This window comes from Telopea speciosissima, chromosome 6 (assembly GCF_018873765.1).
Source record: "Telopea speciosissima isolate NSW1024214 ecotype Mountain lineage chromosome 6, Tspe_v1, whole genome shotgun sequence".
NCBI lineage: Eukaryota > Viridiplantae > Streptophyta > Magnoliopsida > Proteales > Proteaceae > Telopea > Telopea speciosissima.
Genome location: NC_057921.1, coordinates 52,011,030 through 52,036,016, shown reverse-complemented (window position 1 = coordinate 52,036,016; position 24,987 = coordinate 52,011,030). Strand labels below are relative to the sequence as shown.

Below are 24,987 nucleotides of genomic sequence, written 5' to 3'. Positions count from 1 at the left end.
GCTTTACATGGGGTGGGCGGTCATTTTAGTTCCAGGAAGGCAGATAGTAAAGGTGACAAAACCTAACTGAAATCGAACCAAGCCGTTTACACCCAAACCATAATACCATTTAATAAATGATTCGATTATGATTTTAAAATTAAGAACGATTAGTTAACTGATTATTTATAATAAATCATTCATTTTAACAAATCCCACTAAAATACATTCAAATCTTTTGAATAAAAAATTAAAATATTTAAATTACTATAATTTTACAATTATTAAAAAAACATATAATAATAATAATAATCAATTCAATCCAATGCAATTCAATGTGTTTTTTTTGGGTAGGAATGCAATTCAATGTTAAGTCTATATATATTTGAATAAAAAATAAAAAAATCTTTGAATAAAAAATTAAAATTCTAATAAAATTATTTAAAACCAATATAAAAGCTAAAAGGTAAATGTTAAAAAATAGAAAAGGAAAAAAAAAAAAAAAAAGGGGCTAAAAGGTAAATCGTGCGTCGCCGGCGGCTGCAGGCAAATCTACTCATCCTGCAACTACAGTCCTCCCCACCACACCGCACCCCACCCTACCAAAAGAGAACAAATATTCTCTCCATAATCTATTCTCAATTTCTATTTTTCGACTCCGAGATGATCGTTCAATCCATTCTCAGACTTCAGATCTGCTATCTAGGGGCTTCTACACATTCTAATCATTAGTTTACTTTTTTAACTTTGCAATTCCAAGTTCCTGACATTGTTACAGAAAATGCAGAGCTCAGGGAGTTCATCTGCGCAACCTGAGGCCATCTTGGAATGGCTTCAGGAGGAAATGGGGTACCGCCCACAAGGTCCATACTACTCGTCCAACAAGGCAATGTTGCCCTCCATCGATTCTATCCGAAAGATTTACCGTGGCAATATGGTCCCTGTGTGGAATTTCTTGTTGCAGAGAGTTAAATCGGAGAAGACAGTTGAGAAGATTCGCCGTAATATACTTGTACATGGCAGCAGCGATGGTGGTTTGATGGATTCGGCGAAACCGAATGAGGAAAGGAGGAGTAAGGGGAGGAAGAAGGAGAAGGAGAAGGTGAAGTTAGGGTTCGATAGAGGAATGGGTTCGGATGGTTCTTCGGAGAGCAGGGAGATTGCTTTGAGAGACAGGGAATCGGCGGAGAAAGAGGTTGAGAGATTGAGGCATATTGTTCGGAGGCAACGCAAGGACTTGAGGGCACGAATGCTGGAGGTCTCTAGGGAGGAAGCTGAGCGTAAACGGATGCTTGACGAGAGGTCCAATTGCAGGTTAGTTCCCTGAAAATCATTACTTTATTATCTTTTCTTGTTAGCTTTTCATTACTGCTCTTTTTGGTTCACGGAAAGCAGTGTTTCATCCCGAAACTGCGCACTTTGTTTAAGCCTAAATTACAAATGCACTAACTCTACGAATACAGTATACTCACACTATTAAGCTAGTATGCTTTACGGTTTATGTGCAGGGGCGGATTAAAGCTTGCAGTTGTATTCAAATTTTTTGTATAAAGAAGGAAATTGTAAAACGTGTTCTATGATATTCATTTTTGTTTTACTTCATTTCTGACGGCAGGCACAAACAAGTAATGTTGGAGGCTTATGATCAACAGTGTGATGAAGCTACTAGAATAGTTGCAGAGTATCAGAAACGTCTTCAACTCTATGTAAATCAAGCTAGAGATGCTCAGAGGTCCAGTGTTAACTCTGCTGCTGATGCAGCTGGCGATTTCCATGTGAAAGGTGATAAAGAGGCTGTGTACTCCACTGTTAAGGGAACTAATTCTTTGGACGATGTTATTCTCATTGAAACTACTCGGGAAAGGGATGTCCGGAAGGTGTGTGAATTACTTGCTGCTCATATGATTGACAAAATACGTAGTTCTTTCCCAGCTTATGATGGGAGCGGCATTCATTTGAATCCTCATTTAGAAGCTGCCAAGTTAAGCATTGATTTTGATGGGGAAATCCCTGATGATGTTAAGGCTGTTGTTTTAAATTGCCTCAAGAATCCTCCTCAACTGCTTCAGGCAACTACCACATACACATTACGGCTGAAAACACTGATTAGTAGAGAAACAGAGAAGATTGACATCAAAGCCGATGCCGAACTCTTAAGGTTTCATATTTCTTTGTTATTCTTCATTGGTTTACCCAACTGTTATACTTTGTAGCCCCTTGCATTGTCCACATTAGAACTAACAAAGTAATACATTCATATCTTTTATTTTTTCATTATTATGTTGCTTCTTTTTTTTTGGTGTGAAATACATGAACTTGCTTCTGATCTACAGCTCTGAGATTTCTGCTTTCTCCCCCACTTTCAATCTTCTGAATCTTATTAATATATTGGAGGTTTCTTCTGTCCAGTTTGATTGATTGTTCCTGTGCCTGTTAAAGAAATGGCCTTGGTAGAATGAAACAATCATCTGCATGAATCAGCTTATGGTCATTCAGTCATCACTGGCACTAGATTCATGTAGAGGATAATTTATTAGTTTCCTGATTTGTTGACCAAGCATCCTTTTCATGCAGCAGGAACAAATTAGAGATATGTGTAAATTGTAGTAGGTAGAATCTTCATCCTTTTCTACCGAAAAAAAAGAATCTTCATCCTTTTTTTTTTTTAATTGATTTCTAATTTCTATCCCAGTTGAAGCCTTTCATTTATTCATTAAGGGGTTATCCTAGATTTCCTAAATTTTTTCCAACATTGCTTTTCAACAAATATTCTCCTTGCTGCACAGTTGGATTTCATTTTCAAAGTTGCACTCTCATGGATTCTTTGTTCCATTTACAATTTATCTGTATATAACCTTTTGATTTACTCTAGTTAACGTACTTAATTGACCGCACTCCAACTTCCCTCCCCCCCACCCCCCCCCCCCCCCCAAAAAAAAAAAAAAAAAAAAAAAATTCTGGGTTTCTTTTTCAAAGTTGTGTTTAATCACCTAGTCCTTTCCAATTTATTAATATATTTGCATATGACTGAATTTAAAAAGGGTTTCTTCCCAATATGTCAAATCTAGCTATCATCTGTTTCTACAACTGTCTTGGACGATAGTGTCAATTTACTCTCTGTGTGGCTACACGCACAAATTCCCATCTTGCACACTAACATGCACCCTGAACTGTACTCATGCTTTACCTTTTATCATGGTTGTTTTGTTGGCTAGAATTTTTCCCCGCCCTTTAATCTTCATTGAACTTTTCTATATTCCTTGTAATGGATAATCAATTAACCATGATTATTATCTTCCGTTCCAGATATAAGTTTGAGAACAATAGATTGACAGATGCTGCTTCTCCTGATGCCAACTCACCTCTACAATTCCGATTGTATGAACATGGGAAGATGGGAGATGACATCCCTACAAAAGGGACTCATAGACAGCTTCTTGAAAGACAGGTTTCCTTTTCTTGACAAATTTTGTAGCTTTTGGATATTCTAGCCTTCCTCTTTTCTAGATGGATCTTTTTAAGAGCTTAAGTAGTACTGTAGTAGTCCCACACCCCCCCCCCCCCAAAAAAAAAAAAAAAAAAAAAAAACACTGAAACACTTTATAAACATTATAAACGCAAGCTTGTTCACAGAGATGTGTTTAGGCTGCTACACACTGTGATACACTCGCATGCACTGATCAAGGTTCAAAAGCTCGGATTTTGATCTCATTTTGGCTTGACCAAAATGACCAAAATAGGCAAAACTTTGCCTATTTTGGCCAAAACAGTGCGTTGTTTTGCCAATATGTTTTGGTTGGCTATTTCATGGGGGGGGGGGCAAGTGACCATATTAAGCTCCGATACTTCAGGGAAACCTTATTTTAGCCTATATAAACATATGTAAACCTTTTTATTGCAGGAAAAGTCACACAAAGTGGTGGTTTGGATTTGCACCCTTGGTTGGCAGTATATCTTGTGTAATATTTCCTATTCTACACATTGTTTTAGTACTAGAAGACAGAAAAGGCAAGTAAAACAAGTAAATTATGCACCAGGAATAAAGAAACATAATATTGATTAATTATGAATTAGTGCAAAGTACATGTAACAGAGGGCGAGCCTTGACGCGATGGTTAAGTTGCACTATTGCAACCTGTTGGTTGCGGGTTCCAAATGTGGAAACAACCTCTCCTGTGAAGCAGGGGGTAAGTCTGCGTACATTTGCCCCTCCTAGTCTCTGCAGTAGTGGGAGCCTTGTGCATTGGGTTGCTCTTTTTTTACAAAGTACATGTAACATAGACTCATAGAAATCCAAGTCCCAACAAGTAAAAAAATGGGTTTTCTTCTTCCTGCAGTCGAAACAGACGATAAAGCCCCAATAGTTGTATCACCTAAACGGTACATCATTAGGTTGCAATTTCGGTGAAACACCGTAATTTTGACCGAAATTATGGTGAAACACCGAAATTTTGACCGAAATTATGTCGATCTCTAAATTCTCTTGTCATTTCGTCTCGGTCTTGTTGAAAACACAGAAATTGCCGAAATTTTTGGCTAGTTTTTGAACCTTGGCGCCGATTACACATTAGCTCACTTACGTGCAACACTTACACACATTAGCTCACCTTAGCTCAACTCATACACATGTATAGAGGAATCACCACCCCTCTTTATAGAGCAGCCTAACTGCCCTTTGGGGTGGTTTGATTATTCTTATCAAGCCACTATTTCAGGCCTGGTGTAAGCTTTTAATTCTGCATGTGAATTGTGTTTCTTTAATGCTTGAGACATTATGTTATGTATAAAAAAATAAAGACTAAGGGTGTGGGGACATGTGGTCCCATGACTCATCAACCAGAGTCAGTGCTGGCTCTTAACACTTAAAGAAGTGTTAGATTCGACATCAACTCTAGCTGTGAGTTATAGAGATCATGTCTCCCGACACCTCTACCTCATCCATATATGTATTATTTGTCAATAACTAAAAAGAGTTTCTTTACATGTTAATTTAATTTACACCTAGCCACCATGTGGCTTGATAAAAAGCAAATAAATTGCCCTAAGGGCTGAAGGCAGCCTATAAAATGGGACGGTGACCCCTCCATACAGATTTAGTGAAATGTGAGTGTTCAGGTGGTGTGTTGTGTAATACAGTTATACTGAACTAAGTGCGTGTAAGATTAATGTGTGAAGTGCTTGCGTGTGTAAGGTTGTCATGTAATTAGTGTTGTTGGTGCTACTAGTGCGTGTGATAGTCCATATACATTTAGATATATGCTTTTAAGTTTTATCTTTGGTATTGTTCCTCTTGTGGGTCCCACTCATTAATCTCTACAAGTTTCTGATTTATTTTTCGTACTTGTCTATTATCTTATTGGATAGAGAGGACATAGTTTAGATTAGCCACTTGTCAAATTTCAGTCTAATTCAATCAAATACCACCTTGTATTGGCATGCATCCCATGTATGTCCATGCATGTGTACTAGTGTTCTAAACAATACTGTGTACTCTCCCAATTATGAGTGGGAACAAACGATTTAGGTTAAAAAATGGTTCAGATTTGTCTTGTGATTTCTAAAAGCATCACATTCCCTTGTTACATGGACAACTACCCTAATAAAAATGAAAAAAAGGGGTTGAGGAGAAAATATTTCAAATATTAGAGGAATCTTTCTTACCCCTACATGCCCACTTCCTATGCAAATTTAACGAAGGGCAATTTTGTGAGGAATCTTTCTTCCCCCTTGTAACATTGAAATAGGTTTTCAACATGCTCACTTCATATGCAAATTTAATGAAGGGTAATTTTGTGATTTTCGTCAAAAATGGACAAAACACCCGTCTTTCCCTGTCTTCTTCATCTTCATTAGCTCCGATCAGCAAACATCCACTGGAAAATGGCTAGGTCATCAACCTTCGTCATCCCAACGTTAACAAGGCTTTATGAACAATAGAAATCCCCCATCCTTATTAATGTTACCAGCTCCCCCATTTGCAATTTCGGTTTCCACATCTCTAGGGTTTTGGCATGTCACTAAAGCCGTTGCAGTTGTTCCCTATATGTACTCTCAGCTTTTGATCTCTCTCTGTCTCATGTCTTATTCATCGGTTACTGGACTGTGAATTTGTTACTGCATCAGTTACAAGCTCTAAATTTTGAATGGTTTGAATCTTAGAAGTTAGAAACTAATTTTCTAGGTCTTTTGCGCAAGGTTGAAGATCAAGTAGCGTGTCTGTCTTAAGGGTGTCTCACCTTCCTTAAACAATGGGTCCCAGTTGTTATGGAATCCCGGTTGTTATGGAATAATCTGAATCTTCCTGCAGCAGAAGATACAGTTTCCTTTATTCCATACCCAACGAGGACTTCTCAATTGATGAACGCTGCATTTACAGAACTTTTTCAACTTAAGAGTGCTGCAAACTTTTTTCATCAGTTATGGCCTTAAATTTCATTGGAGAGCACAAAAGTAAAAAAAATATCCTTATTTAGATTTGCTTGTGTGACAGCATTGTATAGAATGGTTTTTTATGTTGCCAGGGATTAGAAAATTTCCTCTAGGTTTTGAAGTATTTTATTCTCAACCCTTTATTCTCTATTTCACCCCTCTTCTCTTTTTTTTTTTTTTTTTTTGCATTTTCTAGTGAAAAAAAGAAAAGAAATATTCAGTTCATTTTGATAGCTGCTTTCTGGATCATGTTGGCTTATGTTTTCTTGTTAGCTTTCTGTCTTTCTTTTTATTTTCAAAGAATTTTCTTTACTCTTTCATGAAGGATTGAATTGCCTTTTGCTTCTCATGCTTGTAGCAAATTTCTTCCAGTTATCATTGTGGGAGAGTTATATGTGTATGTGGTACTTCTTCTTTTTTACAGAAAGCACATGTCCAACAGTTTGTGGCTACTGAAGATGCATTCAATAAAGCTGCAGAGGCTCGGAAGTTATGTCAGAAGCTCATAAAACGTCTGCATGGAAACAGTGATGCAGCTTTAACACATGGATTTGCAGCTCGAGGCACATCACAAAGTGTGGCGAGTCCCAGGCAGTTTGAGGTACATCACAATTGCTACAATTTTCTGCAAGTAGTTTTCTTTGATATCATATAACTACAGCCTGGTTGAACTGGGAAGTCATTTTAACTTTTTAATTTGTGTGAAAAGATTCTGAAACCTGATATTCTTACATATGAGAAACATACGGTGCATATATGTGAAGCATTTCTGTAGATTTTATGTAGATTTGCTTACTTAATTTATAAATTGCAATAGTGTGTGACCATTTTTCATATAATATATGAAATGAACCTCTTGGGTTTATTATGTCTGGCACTTCATATCTTTGCATGTGTAACTTATGCACACATCTGTCTTAAATCATTTATATAGGTTTTTGCTGTATGAGTTTAGTTAATTTGTATGTTGCATATGAACAATGAACTGTACGTCTGTGCCTGCATTTTTTTTCCTGGCTTTTGCGTCTCTGAGACACTGACATATGTGCCTGGCTCTATGGTACTTGCGTTCTTTTGAATTTTTGGTCAGGTTATATTTTCTCATTTTGTAGTTTTTCTATTGGATATATAGCGGGATTATTTGTTCTAATTTTGTAGTTACTATTCTGAGTCTCTGGCTGGGTCATATGTTCTCATTTTGTAGTTACTCTACTGAAGTTTTGGCTGGGTTATATGTTCTCATTTGTAACTAAGATCTTATAAATATCTACGACCACAGCAGGGAATGGGACAGTCGATTTGTTGGTTACCCTGTTGGGCAGATCTAAACAATGATTTAGCGATCCTTGTAATTGTACATGTTCAAGAATTTCCTTCAAATCATGTTGATTTTTGAATATTATAGTTGAACAAATAAAAGTAAGGAAGTGAGAAGCAATGCATTCAGTGGATCATAGGCTTTTGTAACAATCATGTTTGATATTTTATTTAGAAGTATGAGTTCACTCCTTGCCCAATTACACGAATTTTATCTTTGACAGATAAGATTGTAATATTATTTAATTAATTAATATTGGAATGAATATTAACATTTCAATTGTTGAAGAAAGAACTTATAAGAAGAAGAATTATTTTAAAGTTCATGGTGTTCTCTTCCTGGTCTTCATGTTGCCTGCTCTGTGGTTTTTGTGAACGTATAAATTCCCAGTCACAATGATTTAAACAAACAATTAATAATTCTCATCAAATGGTCCTTTCACTTCCCTCTTGCAGTTGGAGGTTTGGGCCAAGGAGAGGGAGGCAGCTGGATTGCGGGCTAGCTTAAATACATTGACATCTGAAGTACAACGCTTAAATAAATTGTGTGCAGAATGGAAAGAGGCTGAAGATTCATTAAGGAAGAAGTGGAAAAAAATTGAAGAGTTTGATGCACGAAGATCAGAGCTAGAATCCATCTATACTGTTCTACTGAGGGCTAACAAGGTAAGATGGCTTTCTCCTCCTTTTTTATGTCTTTCTTAAATTACAAGGAAGGTTCAAATTTTCTATTTTGGTGGCCATTTCGACCATTGCCAAAACCAAAATATTACGGCAAAATGGCATTGAAATTTGGTCCAATTCAGCTGGAAGAGAAAAATGGCTATTTCAGTACCCAAAAAGTGGAATTTTGTCCTGAACTTCAAGGACTGCTTATTTAAGCATGCTTACACGTTTTAATTAATATATTGGTAAAAAAAAAAAAACTCAAAGTGGTAGCTTGGCTTTGGACCTTAGGTTGGTAGTGTATAGCGTAGCATATTTTATCAGTTCCCTTATATAATCTAGCAAATTTTTTTACCAATATGGAAAGATTTAGATCGTTTCTCCATCTTTTCGTTGGAGCTTAGATGAGTTTGGAGAGTTTTGAATCCTCAATGATCTGTAAGCTTTTGAAGAAATTTAAAGTGTTCTAGCAATTTTGACAAATTTCCCTAATTTTGATTCATTTCGCCAATCCTGACTTGTTTTGATTTGAAGTTTGGTATTTTATAAGGAATGTGACATTTTTTATTATTTCGACAAAAATTCCGACATTTCGATTCGCTTATTTCGATGAAATATTGTATTCTTTGTATTTTGCATGTCATTTCGTTTTGAGGCCCATTGAAACCAAAACATTTCATCAAACTTGCGACAGTTTGGTTGAATTTTCAAACCATGAGTACAAGCCAATAACTAAGACACATTGGATATTCCCTGTGAGACATCTTTATCAATCTGGTAGTTCCATTAGTGGGACTCCTGCAGTTTCCTAGTCAAAAGTCACCTAACCTGGCTGCCCATCATGGCTATTGGATTTCCCATCAATGATTTTCTAAGATGGACTGCTTAATTTGTTAAGCTACCTGTCATGGTGAATTGTAGTACCTTGGAAACCTATTTATCTATGGTGATGCCTGTGCATTTCCCCCTATTCGTTGAAATCTCATGTTGGGGTTATATTTATTCAGCTCATGCAGAGAGGGGGGTGGGGAGGAGGGGAGGAACCTGGTGCTAGCTTAAACTGTGATTTCACTTTTTGTTAATAAAAAAGCATTGAGAATTAAGCAGCCACTTAGTTTCATGTCATGCAGGCTTAATTGGTGATTCTGTTTAGTAAAGTTATCATGCATCTGTCAATCCATGATGCGGGCATCTCCACCTTTTTGGTCCTTGTACATTTACTGACCACTATTCTACTCCATTTAGCTCCTGTAGGTGCTCTCCCCCTGTATGATTGATAATATAGGAATTAAGGAAATAAGAATTCTGTTCATGTTTCGTTATTCTTTCAGTTGCATCCTGTGGGCTTCCGTATAAGGCATCATGCTGGCATATTTTGCCCAGAAATGATTTGCTTATGTTAAATGTAACTTCCCTAGAAGTTTATGGTTATTCTAATTTTCTTAGTCTGTTCACATTCTTTTATTGTCAACAGAAAATGCAAACAATTTTTCCTTTTTGGAGTTAAAGAAATTCCTTCTTTAATCTTGTTTTACCCTGTAGGATGTTGCTGCCTTCTGGAATCAGCAGCCACTAGCTGCAAGGGAGTATGCATCAAGCACCATTATTCCAGCTTGCTCAGTCGTTGCGGAGATGGCAAACAGTGCCAAGGATCTTATTGAAAAGGAAGTATCTGCCTTCTATCAAAGTCCTGACAATAGCCTTTATATGCTGCCATCAACTCCACAGGTTGGTAGTAGTATGACTATGGTTAACGGTTGATCTAGCTAGTTAGGTGTTCAAAGATATCCAGATGGGTTGTTATGTTTTATAATTTGAAGGGATATTTATTCTACCCATCATTTCCACTCTACATACTCTATGAAGGACATAATATCATAGTTGTCAAGGCACTACCGGACGCCTTGGCGTCCAGGCTCTTTCTTGGGTCCAAGGTGACAACATGCCTTGTTGACAGTTCACAAGTTTACGTTGATTTATGTTTATTGTGTTGTATTTTGATGAATATGCTTATATCATATCCTCTGCATTGCTTATTATATGTTGATTTTCTCATATTAGGTCATTATTAGCATTATTATATCATATCGCATTGATGTGGCTTCTATGTTGCATATAATTATATAAAATTATTGTTGTTATATTAAAGTCATAAATGACATGCCTAGGGTGCCTAGGCGGCACCTAGGTGGGCACCTTGTCACCTAGTTGCCCCTCCCACATCTGGGTCACCTATTCACCATGACAACTATTCATAATATTGACATGGCCTGTATTTGGGTTTACCACCACTCAATGGATCTCTCATAGGAGACTATACATTGTACACCTATCTAGGGTTGTCAAGGTGGCTCAAGTATTACCTAAGTCGATGAAAAATCATCCTGGGATATTATATGGTTTATGAATATTTATCCTTGTACACCAGACTTCTCCCGTCCTGAATCATTTTCTGGAATATCATGCCTTATGGAGAATGATCCTTATGCTTAGAATCTTACCGGATTTGATTGAGAAATATTTATTCTATCTTGTCCTTATTGTGTTAACAAATATAGCTAGTCATTGCTATCTTTTTATTCTCATCTTCCCAACTTAATAGTTTTTATTAATTTCATAGTAAGAAGTTAGTTCTTTGTGACACTTCAAAATCTACTTCAGATGTATTGGGATTTATAACAAAATTGATTCCCTGGACACCTGATTGTTTATTTATTTTTTTAATAGTTGTTGCATAGCACTTATCAGTTCCATCCTTCTTAATCAGGCCCTCTTGGAGTCTGTGGGTGCTAGTGGATCTACAGCACCTGAAGCAGTTGCTACTGCAGAAAAAAACGCTGCTTTATTGACTGCTAGAGCTGGAGCTGGTGATCCATCAGCAATTCCATCTATATGCCGCATCGCTGCTTCCCTTCAACATCATGCTGGTGAGTTTTTCTGCATTATGTAGGTGTTTGCTTATTATTGATGAAACTGTTTGTTTAGATGTGGTTATATTTTCTTCTTCATTTGAAGTTATCTTCTTAAATTTTTTTTTTGGGAACTGCTTAACTTGTTTTGAGGGGAAAAATGTCTGTTACTTAAGAAGAACTTAAAATGGAGTGAGTCGGTACTGTAAGTTCTGATAATTTGGATACAACTCACCCACCCAAAAGAAAAGAAAAGAAAAAGAATATTGCTCATTCAAGATGTAAATATTAGAGTGCAGGCTTTTCATAATTGGCAAAAATAATTGATGCAGTACAAGACTACCGTAGCAGGATAAAGAACCAGGCTAATTAATTTTCAACCTGTGTTCTTGTTCTGTTTTATTACCAGGTTCTGGAATAGACCAGAACTAGTAGTTATCTCTTGTGTGGGCGCATAGATATGACTAAGATCTTTATTACTTTATATGCTGCTGGAATATTGTGTGGAGGCTATGTTAGCAAGTTTTTATTTTGTGTTAGGAGTTGTTTCTAATTTAAGTTGGTATATCTTTAGTAGTTGCTGCTTTGGGAACTTCCTATTTTGTAGACTTTCTATTCTTTTGTTACTTAGTTGTCTAGGATATCTCAATACATGGACAGTTTCCTATTTTTACTGTAGCAATCACTTTTTATAAATAAAGAGCGGGATAGCAGCAGCCTCCCATGATTTGGCTATTGATCATTTGGTGTCTTCTTCAATGGAGAAGCAGCTCTTGTGGTGAAACAAGTGCATCCCAAGGTGGTGAAGCCAAGCCATATTCTTCTGTCAAAGTTCCAGCAATCATCTTTGCTTCTATCGTGGTCATCAGTAGCCATTGGCATTGGATAGGCTTCATACTTTAACCAAATATGCTCCCCTAGGACATCTTCCTTCGACCAGAATTGGAGGTCCATCAGACTTCTGATCCAACCATTGGATCAGCTTGATATTTGGAGGGCTCAAACTTTAACCTAATATACTCCCTTAGGACTTCTTCCTTCGACCAGAATTGGAGGTCCATCAGACTTCTCATCCAACCATTGGATCAGCTTGATATTTGAAGGGGTTAAACAACCTGTTTAGAGGACTACTTGATTCTAATTTCACCTTCATGCGGCCGCTAGATTCTGAGATATCATAGTTTCTATACCTGTGAAGTTGTGTTCACTAATCTGTCCTACAGGTTATTGTTCCTCATCAATAATGAGTCTATTCTAGTTTATTGAGGTCTTATCAGTTTGTCCCTGAAGGTTACTCATGTCTGTTTGTGATGTGGACAGGACAGAGAGCTTTAAAGTCTTACAACTGCAGTGATAGTTTCATAGGAATGCCCTCTTCATCCAAATACCTTTGGTGGACCACAGGCAGTGTTACTTAGATACATACCCTGGGTTGGATACTTCAACAAGGTGCCTCCTCAAAATCTAATCTCGTGGATTGAGGATGCAAACTGTTAGACAAATGTATATCGCTTTAGAAAATAATAAGGTCCCCTATATGGTTTCTTTCTTTTTAACTGTGTGCAAAGAATTAAATTTCAGAATTTTCTTTTCTATTCTTGTCATTCTGAATTCAAAATAATTGAAAAGAAAATAGGGCAGGTAACTGTAAACTATTCATTCTTTCCTTATTTATTGCACTATTTGTATATCTGTATATTAGTAATAGAATGTTGTTCAATATACGTTTAGGGAAGAGTGGTAACACATTAGTCAGGCACTGGTGCTGGCACAACAATCTTAGTAGTTAGTTGACTTAGTTCTAATCCATTGACTTGAACCTTTTTCAATTCATGACTGTAAGTTCTGTTTGACCATAGGTAATAGCTGGTAAATTGTTCGCCAAAGTAGAGTTTGTAAATCTGACGGCTGGTATATTTTAGTGGGAGATTCCTTCTGACCTTCGTCCCCCTCAGAAAATGATGCAACTCCATTTCTGTCCAAACTCCTGGAACTTCACCTCCAGGCTCCATCCAACTAACCCTTGGATTTGAAATTGGTTTATCAAAATCTCACAAAATGGATTCAGAAAATGATTGTAATACATGACCTTTTCAGTTTCCACTGATATGTTTCTTTACCATAGTCCATAACTAATTATTCCAACATGTTACCACACCTCTATTCCATCCCTTAGTATCTAACTGGAGCATCGGAGTTCAAATGCAAGAATAATGTTAGTGATGTAGTTCAAAAGAACAAGAAGGCCAGCAGCAAATTAGGCCATCAAACTGGACCAAGATTTGTTTAATTTTGAGTGTCCAATGTATATGGGCATGGACTTAGTCAGTGTTTCTGTCCTGTGGGCATTGTGTTCTAGTAACCTTATCTTATCTACCCTAGAACACATAAGTCAGACTAGAAGATAGTTTCTTTTTTAGCCCTGATTCTGATGATAAAGAAGGTATATTCATGCGGCGGCAGTGTCGCAAACGGTATTTCATATACTTGAGGTGGCTTCCAACTGGAGTAGAATCAAAGAAGTGAAGTCGAAGACGAAGAAAGATTTCATTGTTGCGGAGTTGAAGACAATGAGAGAGTCAAGGTTGCAGATGGGATGTCTATCTTCGTACGGAAGGAAAGTGCATATTTTCTTTCCTAACCATAGATATTGTTTCCCAATTGACACCATCATAGTTGCTTTCAGTTATTTAATAGCTACTCACCAGCTGTTTACTCTTTTCATGGTTTAAGTAACCATGGTTGAATAGCATATTTGGTCATGATATAGAGGAACCTAAATCGAGGGACCAAAACTACAGCCGTTATGCTATCCCTAACAATGGCTGTTGAGCCAGTCTTTTGCTATCTTTTAATTTTATTAATATAATGTTCATATATTCCTATAATATCATGTCATTATATTTCTATAAAGTTCATATATATATAAATATAATATCATAGTATTATATTACTTATTAAACACTAGAATAAATATTGACCTAAGCCGAAGGCTCCAAGTAAGTGAGACAAGGTCAAGTTACTAAAAGATATATTATATATTTGTAGAGAGGATCTGAATTAGAACACAAGGCTTGGATGATTAATTATCATCCCAAGCACATCTATTTATAATCATAATAAAACATATAACATAATTACATGAGCAATGTGGGACTAAACCACATACAAGAAACATAATAAGAGACCTAATAAAAAGGGGAAAAAAGTCCAGAATACCCCCACAGTATTCTGGCCCATATAATCTAACACTCCCCCTCAAGTTGGAGCATATATATCATGCATGCCCAACTTGACTAAGATAGGAAGAAATAGTTTGCCACTTAGTCCCTTAGTGAACACATCAGCCAGTTGATCAGCAGACTTCACAAAGGGAACACAAATGAGTCCGGCTTCAATCTTCTCCTTGATGAAATGTCGGTCAACCTCCACGTGCTTAGTACGATCATGCTGGACAGGGTTATGAGCAATGCTAATGGCGATGATGGACAGCAACACCGATATCCTGCAATAATCCTCTAAGCCATAGAAGTTCACAAATTCCTTGTGCCATTGCACGAAACTCGGCTTCAGCACTGGACCTTGCCACAACATTCTGCTTTTTGTTACGCCATGTGACAAGGTTCCCACCCACAAAGGAACAATAGCCAGAGATAGATTTTCTGTCAGTTGAACCAGCCCAATCGGCATCAGTATAAGCTTCAATCTTTAGGTGACCATTGGGAGAGAGAAGGATTCCCTTTCCTGGAGCAGACTTCAAATACCGCAAAATACGACGGACTGCATCCATATGAGAGGAATAGGGATCATGCATAAACTGGCTCACCAAACTTACAGCAACTGCTATGTCAGGTCGTGTGTGAGAGAGGTAGATTAGTTTGCCCACTAATCGCTGATAACATCCCTTGTCAACAGGCTCACCCTCTTTCTCCTTAAGTTTTGTAGTAGCTTCCATAGGAGTATCTGAAGGATGACAACCTAGCAGCCCAGTCTCAGTCAATAGATCAAGGACATATTTTCTTTGAGAAAGAAAGATGCCCTTTGAAGATCGAGCAACTTCTATCCCTAGAAAATATTTTAGCGGGCCAAGATTTTTGACCTCAAACTCACGGCCAAGGAAGAGCTTCAAATTCTTGATAGCATCACCATCATTACCAGTGACCACAATATCATCCACATAGACTATGAGAAGAGTTACCTTGTCACCAACTCATCTGATAAACAAAGTGTGATCAGCATTGCTCTGCTTATAACCTGCTGAAATCATAGTCTTGTGAAATCTGCCAAACCAGGCCCTAGGTGACTGCTTCAACCTATAAAGGGCACGTTTTAATTTACAGACCCTGCCCCTAGTCCTGTCATCAGAGAAGCCTGGTGGAATGTCCATCTATACCTCCTTCTCAAGCTCCCCATGGAGGAAGGCATTCTTTACATCTAACTGCTGAAGATCCCACCCAAGATAATAACACTCTGCTAGTGTTGAGTTTTGCCACTGGTGCAAAGGTCTCCTGATAGTCAACTCCATAAGTTTAAGTGAACCCCTTTGCAACCAGACGTGCCTTATATCGATCCACTGAACCATCAGCCTTCTGTTCGACCACGAAGACCCATTTACATCCCACTGTTTTTTTCCCTGGAGGAAGAGCCACAAGATCCCATGTATTGTTTTTGTGTAATGCTCTCATTTCTTCCAACATTGCTGCCTTCCACTTTCCATCTGTAGATGCTTTCTGCCAATTTTTAGGAATCGAAACAGAAGAAAGAGAAGATACAAAAGCACGAAAAGTAGGAGAAAGAGAACTATAAGAAACAAAACGAGATATGGGATGTAAAGTACAGGTCCTAGTACCTTTGCGATGAGCAATAGGTAGGTCAGAAGAAGAGGGATTACCAGGAGATGAAGGATCTGGATCTGGAGCCGGCAATTGGATGGGTATTGGTGCTATAGTGAATTGCAGCTGCCCTCTGTTGGTTCTGCCCCTTGTATAGGTGAGTATGTTGGAGTTGTCAATTCTCTTCTGAAATTCACCAATAGTTCTCTGGACTGGAGTCAATTCCCCCTGGATAGGACCATTACCAACACTATTTTCTATGGTCTCCCCCTGTAAAGGATTCTCGTCAGGTGAGGGAGGAACAGCCAGAGGAGGTTGGGCATTAGTCAAAGTAGGATGGGCAGCATCCAAAGGAGGCTGAGCAACAGTCAAAGGAGGCTGGGCAGCAGCCGTGGGTGGGGGTAAAGGTGGCTGGACAGCAGCCAGAGGAACCTCAAGAGGAGGAATCTCAAAAGACACATCTTCAGTAGAACTCTCCCCCTGAAGAGGTGGTGAAGAATAATAAGAAAGGGACTCATGAAAAATAACATCCATACTAACCAAGGTACGGCGGGAAGGGGGATGGTAACACTTACAACCTTTCTGGGTTGGAGAATAACCCAAGAAAATACAACGGAGCCCCCGAGGTTCAAGTTTGCCTGGAGATTTGGTATCTCTAGCATAACACACACAACCAAACACCTTGGGAGGCACAATAAAGGAGGAATTTCCCAGTAAAACATCAGAGGGGCTGCGGGAGTTAAGAACCCGAGAAGGTAACCTATTGATGAGATAGGCTGCAGTGAGAACCGCATCCCCCCAATATTGAGATGGGACATTCCTCGCAAACATCAAGGCCCTGGCCATCTCTAACAAGTGGCGATTTTTTCGTTCTGTCACACCATTCTGGGCAGGGGTATCAACACAACTAGTTTGATGAATAATGCCATGATCAGCCAAATAATTTTGAAATTGAGATTCTGTATATTCTGTTCCATTATCACTTCTCAATATTTTGAGAGTAGCCTAGAACTGAGTTTGGATCATTTTGTGAAAATGCTGAAAACATGAGAAAACCTGATTGTTTGTGTGCAAAAGATACACTCAAGTGTTCCTAGAATGACAATCAATGAAAGAGACAAACCAACGATGACCAGAAATAGATGTCTTGCGACTAGGGCCCCAAACATCAGAATGCATCAATTGAAAACAAGAAGAACTACTTTTATTTGAAATTGGATAAGTTGAACGTGATTGTTTGGCCAGAACACAAGCCTCACAAAAAAAGTCATCCTTAGTATGTAGGGTGACCAAATTAGGAAATAAATGAGCTAAAATTCCTAAAGGGGGGTGACCTAACCTAGAGTGCTAACCTAGAGTGCCATTGGTAAAGTTTGGTAAAGTTCAGAAGAGACCATGGAGTTCTGGTGTAGCGGAGAAGGTAATAGTGGTGGAGAGAAGCGACCGTCATCAAACAGGTACAACCCACTGTGCACTTTACCCAATCCAATCATCTTCCCCGTTTCCAGATCCTGAAACACACAATGAGAAGGGAAAAAAGTGATTTTGCAGTTAAGATCACGAGTAATTCTACTAATTGAAAGAAGATTAGTAGTAAAATTAGGAATGTGCAAAACAGAAGACAAGGGAAGAGAGGAAGTGCAGTTGATGATTCCTTTTCCAGATATGGAAGAAAGGGAACCATCAGCCACTTTGACCCCTTGCCTTTCCCAGAAGTGGGAGAATATCTGTGAAACAGACTAGAGGAACCGGTCATATGATCTGTAGCTCCAGAATCTATGATCCAAGGATGGGAAGCTACAGAAGCACAATGACCTCCAAAAGGAATACCTGATCGGGCAAAGTGTGAACCTGAAGGAGCAGAGGAATTGACAGTAGCTGATGTAGTAGAGGCAGCAGCAGCGGAAGACCTTAGCATACATAGGAGTGCCTGTAGATCATCCTGGGATAGACCAGTGTCAGTAGCAGAGGCTGCAGTAATAGTCTCAGTCTGATGGGCCTTGGTCTTTGTCTTGGCAGCCCTTTTTGCTTCAAAGTCAGCCGGTTTCCCATGAAGTTTCCAGCACTTCTTTTTGGTGTAGTAAGGTTTGTGACGGTGCTCACAAACAACAGTCCCTGTAGTAGAATCACCAAGAGAAGCAGTGCCACTAGGTACAGGAGGGGCCGGGGTAGCAGCCTTGAGAGCTGATCTGTCAGTAATAGGAGGGTGCAACATGGCAGCCCTATGGTTTTCTTCAGAGGAGACTAGGGCATAGGACTGTTCAAGTGTGGGAAAAGGTTTGTGACCCAACACTTGAACCCGAATCTGATCATACTCCACATTTAACCCTGCCAAAAAATCATAAACTCTGATCTTGTCCTCATGTTTCTTATATGAAGTAATATCGGCAGCAATACTTGGGTGAAAGTCAGAAAAGTGATCCAGTTGCTGCCAAAGGCTGCCCAAAGTAGCATAGTATTTGGAGACTGTCAACTCTCCTCGAGTAGTGTGAAGGACCTTCTTGCTGATTTCATATACCTGGGCATCATTGCCAAGCTGTCCGTAGGTTTCCTTGCAAGCAGCCCAAATTTCCGAGGTTGTGTCAAGGAGAAGAAAATTATGCTGCAGATCTGTAGTCATCGAATCTATCAGGTAGGACATAAGAACTCCATTGTTGGCAAGCCACTTGTCCTAAGCAGCTCCAATCTCGGTTGGCATAACACTGGTTCCAGTAATATGACCAGTAAGGCCACGGTCAGCAATGGCAAAGGAAGCAAACCTAGACCAAAGCAAGTAATTAGTGCCATCCAACTTGATTGGATTAGGAGGAAAGGTATGATAATCTGGCTTGCTTTGTCCATCACCAACAGAAGTAGCAGTCGAATCCACAGAGTCACCCATGAAGACAGGAGAAAATCCCAAATCGCAGAATGGGGCTGTTGTGAAGAGAAACCCAAGAAATCCTTCAAGTTAAGGGCTGAAAAAGGATGAGAGCCCTCTAGTAATGAAGGAATAAATGTCTCCAAAAATCAGCAACAACAGACAAAGAGAACCTTGAGATCGATTTTTTCAGGGTTTTGAAAAAAACCCTGAAAATGCTGAAATCGATAAGAGGAGAAGAAGCCCAAAAAGTGAGTGGATGAGGCTGAAATTGCAGTCGAGTATGCCTTGAATAGGGGGGAATCACTCAAAAAATCAGAACCAACTGACCGGTGGAACCCCAAGATCGACTATTGTCAGGGTTTTGAAAAACCCTGAAATTGTGAAAAATATCGAACTTGAGGGGTCTTCAACTTGATGTAGATGCTGGAATACCAATCTGCTGCAGTTCCTGAGCTCTTAAATGGTGAACAAATCCCTTGTAGTATAGATGGAATCTGTCCAACGAAGGCTGAAGTCTTCAATTTTCGCAGCAAAGAGGCAAAGCACCCTATCGATCAGATCTGGATATCATGGGATGAGGTAAAAAAGGAGGGCAGCAACTGGATCAATAGATCACCTCATCAGTACTGCCCTATGGGGGAAAAAAGAGCAAAACAAAGGGAAGAAGAGAAGAGAAGAGAAGAGAAGAGAAGATTGAGACTTAGAGAAGGGGGGATCGAGAATGGGAGAGGTGGGTTCTAATTCATAACCTACTCTGATACCATGTAGAGAGGATCTGAATTAGAACACAAGGCTTGGATGATTAATTATCATCCCAAGCACATCTATTTATAATCATAATAAAACATATAACATAATTACATGAGCAATGTGGGACTAAACCACATACAAGAAACATAAGAGACATAATAAAAAGGGAAAAAAAGTCCAGAATACCCCCACGGTATTCTGGCTCATATAATCTAACAATATTTTTGTTCCCAAATTATGTGACAATTACAAAAACTGCTTTTTTTATCAGGTACACTTTCTCTTTGTGGTATACTGGTATTCTGCCTCTTGCTTTTTTTTTGCACAAAGATGAAAATTTTAATGATAGTTGGTTGTGTTCGCCGATTTTTGTAATAATCGCTTGTTCTGCAGCAGGATTAACTGCATTTTATATGCTTCGGATATATTTACTTACTTTTGAGGGACATTTAAATGTCCATTTTCAAAAGTACAGCAAAAAAAAAATCTCGTTTGATTCAATCTGTGGAAAAAGAAAGAAAATGATTAATATTTTTCCCCATTTATCTATAAATAATAATCAAAGGGATTCCTTTTTTTTAAGAAAACATATCCAATTAATGGAAATGAAGCATGACGCGACCCTTTATTACTAGTACTCATTTTGGGAGTAAACATGTAAAGAGAAATTTCCCCATCCCTATAAATCGTACAATACTATGCTAATTTTATAATAAATGATTATTTTGTATTTTTGTATGTGCATATGAAATGGAACCTGTTTGTAATCCTAAGTCTAGGAAATCTTTCAGACCTGTATGACCTGTTTATCTATGAATTTCATTACAGGATCACATTGAGTTTAATTTGTCGAGGATTATTAGAATAACCTTGGATACTCTCTTTATTAGCTTATTTACCTTTTCTTTAAATTTGAATGCATTCCTGTTGAGTCAATTAATCTTTTGTGTTACTACTAGGTTTGGAAGGTTCTGACGCCGGATTAGCTTCAGTTTTGGAGTCCCTGGAATTTTGTTTGAAGCTCCGGGGTTCTGAAGCCAGTGTGCTGGAGGAATTATCCAAGGCAATTACTTTGGTTCATATACGCAGGGATCTTGTTGACAGTGGTCATACATTGTTAAACCATGCATATCGGGCGCAACAAGATTATGAAAGGTAAATTTAAGCTCTGGCTTGGTGTTAGTTCTTAACATCTGAAAAGATATTTCATATGCAGAGAGGAAACTCAAATGTTTTTGTTAAAGTTGCCATTGGTGGTGAATGAGGCGGAGGACTTTCCACTTAAACATTGTTTGGGTTTCCCAAATGGGTCAATCTACACTATGGAAATCCTCTAGATTCACCGCATGTTAAGGACCCACTAAGTTATAAGGCCAGCTATTTCAGAATTTTCTGTTGTAATGTCGACCCTCCCTTGAAGGTTCCCCCACCCCCCCACCCAGCTTGCCTAGTACAAGACGAAGTGAGCAACTCTATTTAGATGGCCAAGTGAGATTCCTTAATCACTTCAATATTTATTAACTGAAAAGGAGTTTCCAATGTTTCAGAAGTGAACTCCTGCTCATGAATGAGGCAAAGGAGTTTCGACTTAAACCTTGTTCGGGGTTGCCAAGTGGGATCACCTTGGTTTTTTCAATTGGTGATCTCTCCAATTTCAGCCTTGAATCTGGATTACGCCCATTACATGGTGAATCTGGAAGTGTTTAAATTTCACCGACCTGCTCAGCTAGATGGGTAACCATGTTAGAATTTTCCAATTTAACATTGGCCTCCCTCAAAGGTCCCCTCCTCCCCCCTCCCAAAAAATAAGTACAAGATTAAGTGGACAACCCCATTTAGACTGCCAAGGGAAAAGTTCCTTGATCAGGCTGTATACTGCTACATGAGAAAGTGCTTTTGGAGTGGAAATTTCTACAAGTGGGCAACCCATCTGGACTGCCAAGGGAAAGATTGCTTGATCACCTGATTTCTTTGCTAGGTGACTAGTATGTATTTGTATGCAGTTTTCGGTTCACGAGGAATAAAATTGTCTGATTTCAACAACCATGCAGGACAACAAGTTATTGTTTGAGTTTGGCTGCTGAGCAAGAGAAGACCATCATGGAGAAATGGTTGCCTGAACTTAAGACAGCTGTTGTGAATGCTCAGAAATGCCTAGAAGATTGCAAACGTGTGAGGGGTTTGGTAAGTAACAATGCTCCAGGAAAACAAACATTTGAGTAATACTCTGTACATTAATTTTCCTGGAAAATAGACGTTTGATCAAATAACATCTAAAAATTTCCCACCAACAGTTTTAAATTTTTCTGATTTTGTTCGCTTTTATTTGCAGCCATGTCCTCCCCAACCCCCAACCACATTTGTCAAATAGTAGATTAGACAAAATTTAAATACCTTATGTAGGTTGATTGCGTGAGAGTGCCTAGTGGTTATTGGGCATTACAAAGTAGATAAAACTTTATAGGCGAAAATTTCTCTTCATCCACAGTGAACGAATGATTGGGGTGTCAATATTCCCTCTGCCACCCCTATTGTATGAAGTTCTAAATGTTCTTGGTACTACTCCAGGAGTCCGAGCTAGCTTAATCTTTGGATTAAGAAATTCTCTCTTCACAGTGGGTGAAGGCAAACTGTGTCCAATTTTTTATATGGCTCATGAATTAACAGATTGAAAGCATAGTTTTTTAAGACAAATGTCAGGAACTGTCTTGTAAGTTGTTACATGTTTGCCCTTTACTGCTCCACTTATTAATCTGGTGGGTTGGATAAATTTCATAATCAACTTTCTATTGTATGGTAATCTTGTAAATCATTTGTTACCCGGAGGTCAATTTCAGAATTTTATGACAGCAAAACAATCGAATCAATAGTTTGACTTATTTTCTGTGAGGACTTTTGTGCAGGTAGATGAATGGTGGGAGCAACCAGCCGCTACCGTTGTTGACTGGGTAACAGTTGATGGGCAAAATGTGGCTGCTTGGCTCAATCGGGTTAAGCAACTTCAAATGGCATTTTATGATAAGGAGCTTCTATAACTGTATGCTTCAAGCACTCACTGCAGGATGATTTGCACCAGCATTTTATTATGCTTGACACTTGTTTGGTCCACTCCCATGCCAAGTTGGAAGATTACATTCCTGGGAGTTTTGGTTGAAGCAAACTGGCACTGCAAGATACACACGGGGGAGCTTCTGTAGCTCGGTGGTAGAGCATTGGGCTGACGATCTGTTATCCATATGGTTAAATCCTGTGTGAAACCATTTGCATTAGTTACACGTTTGTGCGACTCTGATACTGTGTAAAGATGGAAGACGATTGGTGTGGCCGACCCCAAGCAGTTGGGTAAGGCTTAAATTAAGAGGTTGGGGTCTCCATAACTTCAATGTTGTGGTAACCTCATTTTTTCTCCGTTCCCTAACCATTGTATAGAGGTCAATTGTATTTTGTACAATAGCATATAGGGTGTCACTCTCCTGGAATACGAGTGGGTTTCTTATAGCCTGAGCTGATTAAATCTACAGAGTTCTTACAGTGCTCTGGATACCGTCTTTGATTGATTGAAATTAGTTTGTTGTGTAATACAAGAGTCTCTCTCTCTCTCTCTCTCTCTCTCTCTCTCTTCTGATTGGTGCAAGTGCGATGTTAACAATATTAACGCTCCAAGAAAATTTATAAGGGTTTTGTGCTGTAAAACGAGCTCGGTTCAGGTCCAATGACATGTACCGTCCTTGGAACCTGATCTGAGCTCATTTGCAATCATTGGGCCTCAAGACCCAAGGTCGACGCAAGATTCCAAATGAGCTTGGATCAGGTCCCAAGGACGGTACATATCATTGGACTTTATTTGGACGTACACTGAGCCTGTCATCATACAGAATTTACCCGCCACGGTATGGTAGGGGGTAGTTTTTATCGGGCAGAAAGTACAAATAGTAATACTGAATTTACCCTTTTGCACAAAGTGGACAAGTTGGGATCCGACTCCTCTACTTCCGCCTGCCCGGTACTGCCGTGCACCTCCACACACAAGCACAGTAGAAAGTACCACCTTACCCCTGCTTGGGCAAGGCGCTCGGGCAGGGGTAAGGTGGTACATTCTGCCTTGTTTGTGTGTGAGGCGCACACAGCAATAAGGGCAGGCGGATGTAGAGGAGTCGAATTGGTTGGTGTGATCTCCACTCTCCAACTTGTTGTATTGACCAAGATCTCTTGCTTATACAGCTCTATACAATCTTATCCTCTAGGTGTACAACATTCACCTTATTTGTATTAAGAAGAAAATTTATCCTTATGACATGTTTAAGCGTGGTTGTAATTAGAGGGTTGGGTTGATTGGGCCTGCAAGGCAGCCCAGCCCAAGTAAAATTACTAGGCTTCTGGTTCCATACGTAAATGCGATTTGAGGCATAGAATATGCTGTTTCGAACTTCGGATGTGTGCAAGTGTAATTCTCATCAAGTTCTATATGCGAATGCTCCTTGCCCCTTTCCTCTAGGGTTACGGGCTTGGCTGTTATCATTTATTTGGTATAGAAGTTTATAGATAAATGATACTTGTACACCCCATGTACTATTGCTTAATACACCAACCATTTTAAATAATAAAATTCCTGAAACCTGATGGTGTTAGTCTGCTCTTAATGGTTGAATGGAAAAGTCTATTTTACCCTTACAATTGAAAAACAGTGAAATTTAAATTTATTACCAATTTACCCTTTAGCGACTTCTTCTTCTCCCTATAATTAGTCAATTACACTTCAGCAGAGGGAGAACGTCTGCTTTTCCAACCTATCCTCAAACATCCATGAAATGCAACTTGGCAACTGTGGCTTCAAGGAACTAAAATCCTTTTGGTATGGAACCAAAACCAATTTTAGATGGATCGTCTCGATGCATATATACTATTGAGCATATCTGAGACACCACCATCTTATTTGAAGTAACAAAAATATACCTTTTTTATTTTATTTATACAGTGAGTCCGGATACTCCTATAGAACTAGGCAACACCATCTCGATGCATACTATTGAGCAGATCAGCTGGGACACCATCTCATTTGATATAAAAAATATACTTTTTTCGATTTATACGGTGAGAGTCCGGACACTCCTATAGAACTAGGAAACTTGCCTCTTCTTGAGATCTCTCCTCTTATTTCTCCCCCTCCCTTTGGTTTTGATCTATCATCCTTTTGTTAGATGTTTTTCCTATCCTTGATTTTTATGTATCATCCTCATATTGG

At 38.8% G+C, this 24,987-nt stretch overlaps 1 protein-coding gene across 1 annotated transcript; it reads left to right on the top strand.

Annotated features, from left to right (window-relative positions):
• The first annotated feature begins 558 nt into the window (after positions 1-558).
• Positions 559-22,914, top strand: LOC122664698 (AUGMIN subunit 5-like). Its single transcript, XM_043860644.1, has 10 exons — positions 559-1,293; positions 1,595-2,137; positions 3,286-3,427; positions 6,833-7,009; positions 8,182-8,391; positions 9,934-10,119; positions 11,159-11,318; positions 20,705-20,900; positions 21,797-21,929; positions 22,649-22,914. Exons 1-10 carry the CDS (start codon positions 761-763, stop codon positions 22,778-22,780), a joined length of 2,412 nt encoding a protein of 803 aa, XP_043716579.1. The 5' UTR covers positions 559-760; the 3' UTR covers positions 22,781-22,914.
• The last annotated feature ends 2,073 nt before the right edge of the window (positions 22,915-24,987 follow it).